Here is a 12,193-nt window from a genome sequence, read left to right on the forward strand (position 1 = left end):
AGTCACAGATACAATCGATATCAGCCTCTAGAAAATGATGATAGAGATCCCTCCCTAATCAACAAACATTTGCCCAGAAACGAGGATAGGGAACGTTTTTTAGGGATAGATCAATGGGAGGAATGGGACTATATACAGGAGAAGGAGGAGGAGGGATGGGGCAGAGGAAACAAAAGACTAATAGAAGAGGAGGCAGAGGAGGAATTAGAAAACAAAAGGAGAAGATAGAGGAAAAACAAGGCACAGGAATATTCAATATCAGTGGAATACCTCTCACAAATTCTCAAATCAAATTATTAGATAAGGGTTTAAACTATGCCCCCCCAAAATCGTTTAATAAATTTGGAGCGTATTTGGATATTCAGAAGTACACAAGGAAGCTCAATATTAAAAAATATTTCTTGGGGAAAGAGGGGCCCAATAATCGAGTAAATCCCCCAACCCAGTATGTACACACACACCTAAGGAATCGATCACTTTTTAATCCGCAGGATCATAGTAAGGAGAATTCGGTAGAAATATTCAAAAGGGCTGTCCTTAGTGATATGGAGAAGATACAAACAAAGAAGATACAGGGATATAAGCAGATCAAAACACAGATTAAACAATTAGCTGACAACAAAGATCTTGTATTAAAACCAGCGGACAAGGGGGGAGGCCTAGTAGTGTTAAGCAAAGAGCAATACAGGACAGAAATGACAAGAATTGTAAAGGACCCCTCAACTTATAAACTGTTGAGAGGGAATCCAACTACCAAATATAAGGAAACACTGAAGCAAATACTACTAGAAGGGGAGAAGAAGAATATCATCACCACAGATGAGTTTAAATATCTTCTCCCGAATACACCAAGGATTCCGGTCATCTATTACAACCCCAAGATACATAAGAATCTTGAGCAGCCACCGGGACGACCTATAGTCAGTGGTATAGGGTCCCTAACACAGAGATTAGGGGAATATATAGATATTTTTTTACAACCGAGAGTAGCTGAGGTGCCAAACCTACTAAAAGACACCAAACATATACTGGAGCGCCTGGAGCAATTGGATGTGCAGGAGGGGGATCTTTTGGTTACGGGCGATGTGGCCTCTTTGTACACCGTTATCCCCCACAATAAGAGTCTAGGAATCATTAGAAAAGTTATGGAAGAACACGGATCCCTGAAAGAGGCCCAAATTGAGTTTATCATAAAGCTTTTGGAATATTCTTTATACCACAATTATTTCTGGTATGATGGATCATATTATGTGCAACAGACAGGATGCGCAATGGGAGCGAAGTTCGCACCGAGTGTAGCTAACCTATATATGGGGGAGTGGGAGAAGACAATACAGGGAATGGAGCAATATAATCAGGTGACTTTCTGGGCAAGATTTATTGATGACATATTTTTTATCTGGAGGGGGTCAGAGCAAGCATTGAGACAATTTGGTGAGAATTTGAATGAAGTGTGGCCAGAAATTAAGATAACAGTTAACATCAACAAAGAGAGGGTTGATTTCTTGGATCTACAAATTAAGAAAGAGCAAGGGACACTTACGACTAAGACATACTTCAAGAGTACGGACAGGAATGGCTATATACCCAGGGGTAGTTGCCATCATGAGAACTGGCTCAAGAACATCCCAAGAGGGCAGTTTATAAGGCTCAGACGAAACTGTACCCACATAGAAGATTATTTACAACAAAGTGAAGTCGTCCTAGGTAGATTTATGGAAAAAGGATACAATGAACAAACACTGAGAGCAGAAAGAATACGGGTGGGAAAACTCCCTAGACAGCAGTTACTACAGAAGGGAGCCAGACAAAGTACCAACATTAAGGAGTACTCAATTATTCTGGACTATAACCAACAACATAGGAATCTGGAGAAAATAATTAGGAAAAACTGGAATATTGTTCAGGCTGATGGAACGCTAAAAAAGGTTTTACCTCAGAAACCTCAGTTTGTATATAGAAGGGCCCCGACATTGAAATCTACACTAGTGTCAAGCTGCATAGAACCACCTAGGATAACAACAAGCGATCTGCTGGGACAGAAGGGATTTTTCCCATGCAGAAGCTGTCTAGGCTGCAGAGAAGCCACTGGAGTAAGGGGACAACAGATCATATCAAGAAACACGGGAAGAACACACAAAATTCAGCAATGTATTACCTGCAAAACGAAGGGGGTAGTGTATATACTGTGGTGCCCCTGCGGATTAGAATATATAGGACGAACGACAAGAGAACTTTTTAAACGTATAAGGGAGCATGTTAACAATATCAAAAAAGGTCTGGAAAGCCACAGCGTGTCTAACCATTTTAGAATACATCATAACAAGAATCCAAAAGGTTTGAAATTTATGGCCCTGGAGAAGTATATGAAAAAATGGAGAGGGTCCAACCTCACTAAAGAAATTTCTAAAGCTGAGGGTAGATGGATTTTTAATTTAAACACAATGAATCCACATGGGTTGAACATTGAGTTCGACTTAAACTGTCATATTTCTAATGATTGATGCAGTGGGTTAAGAAGATAATGAGGAATATAATTGGAGCAAGTGATTTCATGGGACACGGAGAAATAGAGTGATAGGTCAGACACAGCACTGTGAGGAGTAAGTGAGGTTAAGATATATGGAATGACAGAGGGACAGTTCAATATAGCACTTTAGTGAGTTGTACAATTTTGGATAAATTAAGCACTTAGCACTTTTTAAACGTTTATCAGAACACTAATGAAATATAGAGCACCTTAGAGTTTATAATAGAAGTGTAGCACGATGAAGATAAGGAGAGACAGATTCCTAAATATAAGGACAACACTTACTAGTAAGAAAAGGAATGAATAGGATTTACAGATGAGATTGTGATGTTCAAGAATAACCACAAGATGGAGCACTAAACAGGCTTATGAGTACACCGCACATAGTGATACAACAGAACACGGAGGAATCATACTAGCACTGACCACGAGAGGGTGTATTTAGGAGTATATTAAGAATAAGAATCATGTATATTGTGTCAAAATAAATGTATATAGCAAAAGCGATATAAGTGGTTAGAGATAGATAGGTCTTAATATTGTTTTATTATATTGTTTTACGTAACTTTGTAAACAATGCCCATCCACAAGCAGTGAGTAGTGCCCTCCAATCAGTAGGCGGCAGGCACTATGTATAGAGACGTCAGACGTCAGGAGGCGGAGCCCCTGATGAGTCTGGCGTGAGGACGAAACGCGCGTAGGGCGGAGCTAAGCGTCTGACGTCGTGAGGACAGCGCACGGACCGGCCGGTCAAGTTAGAGGTGCACGCAAGTAAACCCCGCGACTGAAGGAGGAGGCGACGGCAACGGGAGAACGCAAGTGTGATAGACACACACCCGGGAGCCAGACGGATGGGCATTGGCAGCCAACTGTATTTAATACGAGCAGAGTGCTTCTGAACGCGTAAGTGAGATTCTACATTGCGCACAGAGGCAGTGTTAACAGGATTACGCTATGTATGCTTCCTTTTCTCTTTTTATGTTTTATGATTGATTTTAACGGAGAAAATAAATCAAAGTTCCTATAAGAGGTTTTTACAAACTACTGAGGATCGTGGTGATTGGAATAATAAAAAGCGCTGTTTCCACCCAGTAAAGAGGTGGGATACATCTGGTAAGCAGTTTGGCACGTATTGCGGTGGACTGGCACTTGTCACAGGTGTGGATATAGAGGCGGGAGTATATAACTGTACTGCAGCTTGAACTGTACTACCCTATGCAGAGATCTTTCCCTTGCAGGAATAAGGTCTTGTGATATCCATAAAACCCGCTCGGCAGCTGAGGTAGAGAGGATTGGGAGCAAGTGTTTGCAATATACGTGAGACCCACCTGACAACTGAGGTGGAGAGAATCTGGTGAGCATTTATGAACAGGGGGTGAGGGAGACAGATGATTCACCACCTGGGGAGCACAGAGCACAAGTGATTTGGAGTTGGTGGAATGGTGTGAAAAGCAGGACTAAAACAATATTACCCTATGCGGAGTCTGTCTTTTGTGATTACAGGAGTGGAGAGCGCGGCAGTTTAACTGAAATTAATTGCCTTATCATACTTAAAGGGGCACTACGTGTGAAAAATTGTAAAAATTTAAAATATGTGCAAACATATACAAATAAGAAGTACGTTTTTTTACAGAGTAAAATGAGCCATAAATTACTTTTCTCTTATGTTGCTGTCACTTACAGTAGGTAGTAGAAATCTGACAGAAGTGACAGGTTTTGGACTAGTCCATCTCTTCATGGGGGATTCTAAGGGATTTATTTTCAAAAGTACTTATGGTACGTACACACTTGCGATAACTATCGTTTGCAAGGAACGATAGTTACCAGACGAACGATATTGGAAAGATTGGAATGCAACGATGGGATGCAGCGATCATCATACACATTGTAACGATCGTTCTCGCAGAAAAGAACGATCAGAAGGAAATGTTGCGTACATATTTATATAAAATAAAAAAAAAAAACACTAACATGGAGTTACAATAGATACAAATATATGATTGTTAAACTTGAAAACAAAGTTTAATTGAAATGGGCAATGGAACAATCTTTACGGCTGCGCTACAAAGGAAGTACTGAAGCTGGGCAGAATCCAACGCAGGCGCATTGGCCACTGTAACGATCGTTCTCGGCCGATGTCTGTACACACTATAGTTTTCCAACGATTGTCGGTAGATATGATCTGTCAGGTTGGATATTTCCATCTTCCCGATGTCGTTCTTTTGTCGTTCATGTTAATGATCGTTGGGTAAAGTTCTTTCCCCGATTGTCGGCGGAACGATCGTTAATGAGCTGTTTCAAACGACCATAGTCGCCAGTGTGTACGCAGCATTAGTGAATGGCAGTTGCTCTGTCCAACTGCCAAAAAACTGTGTAGTGAGCAGGGAAGCTGGCCAGCATCATTGTTTAAATCCTTTTTAGGGAATAGCTTTATAAAGAATAAAAGCCGTGCTGAGTATCCCCTATGAAGAGCTTGACTAGTCCAAAACCTGTCACTTCTGTCAGATGTCTACTACCTACTGTAAGTGGCAGCAGAAAAGTAATTTATGGCTCATTTTACTCTGGAAAAAACGTACTTATTTGTCTATGCTTGCACATATTTTAAAAATGTAAAAAAAAATTTCACCATAGTTCCCCTTTAAAGGTGAAAAACCTTGGCTGCCTATTTTCTGGGCGTTAAAGCTGTATTTCTCAATATGGTCTGTTAGTATTTTTATAGTTCCACTCAAAAAGGCTGGCTATGAGATTACGCAGTGTGGCTAATGGAGAAGGAATATGAATATGTAGACACTGCAGTTCTGCTTAGTGGATAGACCAGAAAGGCAGTGGAAAATGATTGAAAAATGTAATACAGTAATGGGTACAGAACAGATACTGTACCTATAAACTGTCAGGGAAGAACAGAGCAAGCAGCTGGCTATGACTTTTTATTTTTCTACATCGTATAATTAAGTTATGGTATTAAAAGAATATATTGTTTTTGTGTGTTGCTTGGAGCTTACCCCTCCCTTCACCTTTTCCTAAACTTTTATGCTGGCTATGACTTATTAACTGAGGCAAAAGAAACTGTATACAAAATATGCAGAGAGATTCCAGGGATAGACTGCCATCACTTATCTTTGCTGTAAAATGGCACATTTGTACTCATTGGACATAGGGGATTAGTAGGTTAGCAGGCTATTGTTGCTCAAATTGCGTTATCATCTATCTGCCTAAAGGTGCCCATAGACCTTGCGATAATGGGCAGATTCGACAAAGACAAATTTATCTCTAATCGAATCCGATTAGAGATAAAATTTGTCTTTTTGTCGATTCTGCCCATATACTACAGGCCAATTCCTGTCTGATTACAGCATGAAATCGTCAGGGAATCAGGTTAGTCTGCAACGCCGCAGCCCCCAATGTATAAATGTGCCCACCGCGTGCATTTATACGTTACCTGTCCTGTTGCAGCCTCCGCCCGATGTCCCGTAACCTCCGGGCGGCTCTTCGCACACGCTACTGTGTCCGACATCGCCGCATAGCATTTGACAACAGACGCTATGTGCCAGTGGCGGGCTGGTACAGAAAGCCGCCCGGAGGTTACGGACATCGCGCGGAGACTGCAACAGGACAGGTAACGTATAATTGCACATATGGGGGGCACACTTATACATTGCGCCAGGGGTTTCGTCATCTCGTCGCTTGTTCCGGAAATCACTACCGTACCGCCGCACACTCGACCAACAAACTTCGGCCTGACATCTTGCGGCATGCACGATCGACCGCGCGACCAATTTCCGGCCCGAAATTGGTCGCTTTGTTGGTCAGCATGCACTTGGCAGCACCGATTTTCATCCAATTCAATTAGAATAATCGAATTGGATGGTCGATCGGCCGCCAAGTCGTCTGATGTATAGCCACCTTTCCCGTAATCCTTTAATCTGGCTGCATGTGACTACTTACTTCTCTTATCTGAGGACATGCAATTACTCATTTTATCTTTGGCACCTATCTTTGGCACTTGAGTCTTCCATCTGGAGGCAAGTGACTACTAAATTCCTTTATCTATAGGCATATGAATACGTAATTATGTTATCAGGAAGCATGTGATTACTTTATCTTGCAGTACATGGTTACTTTATTCTTGTATAACAAAAAGGTCCACATTGTGTAGTTTTATCCCAGCCTTAAGGGGCCCATACACTAAGCCGATTTTCTGGCCGACCGATCGATCCAAATTGGTTGGCCAATCGACCGATCGATGGCCGATTTCGATGGTTTTCCATCGAACTGGCAGGGTGGAAAATCTAGGTCGATCTGATGAGATTGCTTATCAGTTTGCATTGGCCTTAATGGAAATCTGATGGCAAAAAAAAATGCCATCAGATCGAATTTCAATAGATTTCAAACTGAAATCTATTGGAATTCTATCCTGGTAAAAAATGTTCTAAAAACGCATCAGATAGATCATCAGATGCATTTCTTATCTATCTGCTGCCAATCTGACGAGTGTATGGGCACCTAACAGTTCTGACCTCTTACCAACAAGATTTGAACTAATCCATTTCCTCATGGAGGATTTTCAGGATATTTCCAACAGCACTTACTGAACAGCAGTTGCTCCGTCCAACCTCCTGAATAATGGACAGGAGACAAGGCCGGCAGATTGTAATGATTCTTGCCAACAAGTGCGTTTAAAAGAATAATGGAAACATTTAGGTTCCCCCATGAAGAAGTGGACTAGTCTAAGGGTAGCCATTCACTGGTCGATAGCCACCAGATCGACCAATAGATAGATCCCTCTCTGATCTAATCTGATCACAGAGGGATCTACTGGCTACCCATACACTGCACACAGATTTGAATCGATTTCAGCATGAAATTGGTTGGAAACCGTCAGTGTTGCCTGCCTCGCCGCCCCCAGGTCATTCCTGCTCCCCCAGCCAGCAGCAACAACATCACCTGTCCGGCAAGAGCGAGTCTCCGGGATCCACGCAGTCTCACTTTCGGCGTCCTCCAGACTTTCTGTCTTGTCCAGTGGCAAGTGGAAGTTTAAACAGTACAGGACACTCTACTGTTTAAACTTTGGCTTGTCACAGGACGCAATAGGAAGTGAAGAGGATATGGAGAAGAAGGTCTGCCAGAAGAAGGGACAGCATGGACCCGGGGACTCACGCCAGCCGGACAGGTGATGTTATTGCTGCGTCAGTCGTTTCTGAATTGAAAACCGATAGCGATGCCCTCCCGACCCGCCGACAATATTGACTGAATCGACCAATGTCGGATGGCAATCGGTCAGCATTTGCGTTATCAATTTCACAACAGATTTGATCACAGTGATCGAATCTGCTTAATATCGGCGGGAATTCGAGCCAGTGTATGGGTACCTTTAAATGTGTTGGTTATTTTTTTTATTTTTTTTTTTGTGTGTGCAATGAGCCTAGATAAGCTTTAAAGTAAACCTGAGATGGGGCAGGAAAAAAAAACAAACAAACAATAAAAAACATACATACCGTACCTGGGGCTTCCTCCAGCCCCCTTCAGGCTGATCGCTCCCTCACCGTCGTCCTCTGCCACTGCCTGGATCATCTGCAATTGACCCCGTTAAGTCCTCTGGTCCGGGGCCAACTGTGCATGTGTGGCCCTGCCGCTTGGGCACTCCCATCGCTGGGAGCGTTCTGCGCCTGCACTGTACTACGCAGAACACTCCCAGTGATGAGACGTGGCTGGGCAGCGGCTGCGTTATCTGGCCGCAACTGGAGAACCTTCCCGGGGGCCAGTTGCAAACGAACGAGGCAGCAGGAGGTTGTTGAGGGAGCGATCAGCCTGAAGGGGGCTGAAGGAAGCCCCAGGTATGTATGTTTTTTTTCCTAACCCCATCTCTGGTACTCTTTAAATGATCTTCTAAGAAATAAAACGTTTTCTGTACTTACTAATCTCATCAGTAACAACTGTGTTATCCATAGCTATGTGAACAGCCATCGAGGTCCATCGGTCAAACGCAGCCAACTTCCTGCAAGGAGAGCAACTGAGTTTAACTCCGCAAGCAGCAGATACACAAAAGTGGAATATATAGCCATGGAAAGCTTGTGTAACAAACCTCAGCACTTGTGCTACTGTGTTTGGGCCATACCACTGTCCAATGTATTTCCCTTCTCCCACTCCCATTTGAGCTGCAACAACAAACACACCGTTTATTGGTTAAAGTGGACCTGAACTCCGAACTTCCTCTCTGTTCTATAAGATACGCAACAGCATATTAACCTTTAAATAAAATATTTCTTTGTTATAGCTGATGCAAACACTGCAATACATCTGCAGTGTGTCCAACTTTCACAAAAGCAGACATAAAGTTAACATCCTGTGTTTACAAATTAGCTGCTCTGCCATGGCAGAGGAGATTCCTGAGCTGACACAGCTGAAAGATCAAATTACAGTTGTGATTATTATTATTGATTTATAAAAAAGTGCCAACATATTCTGTGGCACTGTACAAAGTAAGAAACGAACATGGGTTACATAATAATACAAGGTAGGCAAAGGAAAGTAAAGTTCCAGCACTCAACAGGGGATGCAACAGGAGGCTGGGCTGGGCTATGCTGTGCTGCAAACTGTGTAGATGTAAGTCCCTCTAGGCTGCGTGCTCCGGCAGGAAGGAAGTGGTGAACTTGTAAGCATGGAGGAAGAGGGCGAAGCCAGCACTGCAGTTAGGGTTCTTTTATTGATCAAGGTTTAAACACTCACAGTTATGTAGTAGCCAGGTGTCATAGCAGGTAAAGTGGGCGCCAGGTCTGAGATCCCCTGCGGACGACCGTTTCGCGCTGAACGCGCTTGTTCACCGCTATGGGGAAGTTGGGGGCGGGCTGCCTCAGCGCGGGTTACATACCCACGTCACGGCGGCACTTCCGCCTTCGTCTGCTAGCCACGCCCCCGTTGCCATGTCATTCCATGACGCTCACTCGCCCTGCAGACAGGACGGAAAGCGTCCATGTTCCCCGGCGACAGTGGGCACGCCCACAGATACGCCCATCCGCGCCATCCAATGCCCAGCCTGCCAGCCGAAGGGTGCACAGGAACATGTGCACTTACAGCAGAGTGCGTACTATATTAGAGGCACATAGGCAGCCCGCCCCCAACTTCCCCATAGCGGTGAACAAGCGCGTTCAGCGCGAAACGGTCGTCCGCAGGGGATCTCAGACCTGGCGCCCACTTTACCTGCTATGACACCTGGCTACTACATAACTGTGAGTGTTTAAACCTTGATCAATAGAAGAACCCTAACTGCAGTGCTGGCTTCGCCCTCTTCCTCCATGCTTACAAGTTCACCACTTCCTTCCTGCCGGAGCACGCAGCCTAGAGGGACTTACATCTGCATTGCTAATTTCTCTATTTTAACTGGTATGCATTTGACTCTATGCAATATTTCCTGACTGATTGATCTGCTCCTTGAATCCTGCATTGCTAATTTCTCTATTTTAACTGGTATGCATTATTAACTTAGGCCACTTCCTGCTACTTCTTACCTATTCAATAGAGCCTTTGCATATGTTTGACTAGCCCTGCCCCTGTGAGACAAATTGGCCAGCCAATCCTCACCTGTTAGCAGTCTGCCTATTAACTCCAAACTCAGTTAGGGCCTATATTAGTAGATCTCAAAGGTCAGCAGGGCATATGCTTAAAGGGTATATCTTTAAGGGTGTATAAGACACCCCGAATTAGCCCAGAATTGAACCAGAAGAGACCAGATGAGAACAAACACAAATCTCTCCATGGCTGCTCATCTGCTGATCTAACACTGGTATGATCTTTTCTCTTTGGTTTCCCTGACTTCCACCATCAGCTCATGTTTATCAATCCCTGAACTACCCTGATTTCAACCATCAACATACACCTGATAATATCACACAAACTACCCTGCACTCTTTAACTCTGACACTTATTTTCCCTAATTATACACACACCAACTTGCAAAATGTTTAATATCATTTTTACAGCCATTATTCTGTCAGCCCCACTACTTAAAATACCTACATCACTCACCCCTCCCGCTGCCAGCAATAACATCTACATTGCTCCCTCTCTCCTACCATCCTCTCTCCTCTCTACTCATGAACTATTCTTATTTCTCAAATCACACATACCTTCCTCAACATCTCTCAAACAGCCCTCTGTCACATACAAATCACATCCTCACCTCTCTCATCTCTGCCTACTACTCTTACTTGCTGCTGGGGACATATCACCCAATCCAGGACCCTCTCCCAGACCGCACTACACTCTGGTAAATACCACATCCCGCACTGACCGTCCTCACTCCTCCGCACACATTAACCGATGTAACCTGATCACCATTCCTTGCCTTCCCAGCTCTCCCCCTCCCATATCTGGGGCTCTCTGGAATGCACGCTCTGTAGTCAACAAACTAGCCCACGTCCATGATCTGTTCATCACTAATGCTTTCACCTTCCTGGGGCTCACTGAGACATGGCTAACCCCATCTGATACTGTGTCTCCAGCTGCCCTTTCATACGGTGGCCTCAAGTTTAGCCACACACCTAGATCGGGTGACAAACATGGGGGTGGGGTGGGAATTCTTCTTTCCGAACACTGCTCCTTTACACCGCTTGCACCTGCACCTTCTCTGGCTTTCTCTTCCTTTGAGGCTCATGCTGTCCGCATCTACTCCCCTCACCAGTTCCAGGTTGCTGTCATCTACCGTCCTCCTGGCACAGCCTCCACCTTCATTGACCACTTTTCAACATGGCTTCTCCACTTTCTATCCACTGACATTCCTTCCATCATCATTGGGGACTTTAACATCCCCATAGACACTAAATGTTCCACTACCACAAAATTCCTCTCACTCACCTCATCCTATGACCTCTCCCAATGGTCCTCAACCTCCACCCACAAAGATGGCCACACTTTGGACCTAGTTTTTACCCGGCTCTGTCCAGTTTCCACATTTAATAACTCTTCATTCCCCCTTTCAGATCACAATCTCATAACGTTTACAATCAGCCCCTCCCTGCCTCCTCCAGCTACTGTAGTGCAGCCATCACGCTTATGCAGGAATTATCGCAACCTCGACCTCTGCTCCCTAGCTGATTCTCTAAAACCCCTGGGCTCCCTGTCATCCTACACCGACCCCGAGTCAGCATCCATCTACTACTCCACCACAGTCTCTGCTGCCATGAACACAGCCGCCCCTCTCACCAACTTCAGCCCCCGCCGCATCAACAGACAGCCCTGGCTGACTGAACCCATCAAACAACTGAAAAGACAGTCCAGGGCAGCAGAACGGCAGTGGAGGAAAAGCTCCAATGCAGATGACTTTGCCCACTATAAAAACACGCTGCTCCAGCTCAGGGACGCTCTCTCACTTGCAAAGCAGTCATACTTCTCTATACTTATTTCTTCACAATCCCATAACCCTAAACAACTTTTTAACACCTTCAACTCTCTTCTCCACCCCCCGCCTCCCCCTACAACCACAAACTTGTCTGCAGAGGACTTTGCAGCATATTTTGTGAGCAAAATTGAAACGCTACAGAACAGCTTTCAAAAGCAACCCTCTTCACCGGTCCAATCACCTCTTCCTTTTTCCTCTCTGCCCGGCAGCTCCCCTACTATTAACTATCCCTCTCCACATAACCACTCACCCACTCAAACCCCCTCCCT

General features: G+C 44.4%; 1 protein-coding gene across 1 annotated transcript in view; it reads right to left on the reverse strand.

Annotated features, from left to right (window-relative positions):
• The window catches only part of ATG4B (autophagy related 4B cysteine peptidase), a 54,860-nt gene that overhangs the window by 9,573 nt on the left and 33,094 nt on the right, over positions 1 to 12,193 (reverse strand). The window contains exons 6-7 of the mRNA XM_068280613.1: positions 8,613 to 8,685; positions 8,446 to 8,525 (exon numbers count right to left, since the gene is read on the reverse strand). Coding sequence (XP_068136714.1) covers positions 8,446 to 8,525; positions 8,613 to 8,685 — 153 coding nt within the window. The remainder of the gene's footprint in view (positions 1 to 8,445; positions 8,526 to 8,612; positions 8,686 to 12,193) is intronic.

The sequence above is a fragment of the Hyperolius riggenbachi genome, chromosome 4, assembly GCF_040937935.1.
Source record: "Hyperolius riggenbachi isolate aHypRig1 chromosome 4, aHypRig1.pri, whole genome shotgun sequence".
Taxonomy (NCBI): Eukaryota; Metazoa; Chordata; class Amphibia; order Anura; family Hyperoliidae; genus Hyperolius; species Hyperolius riggenbachi.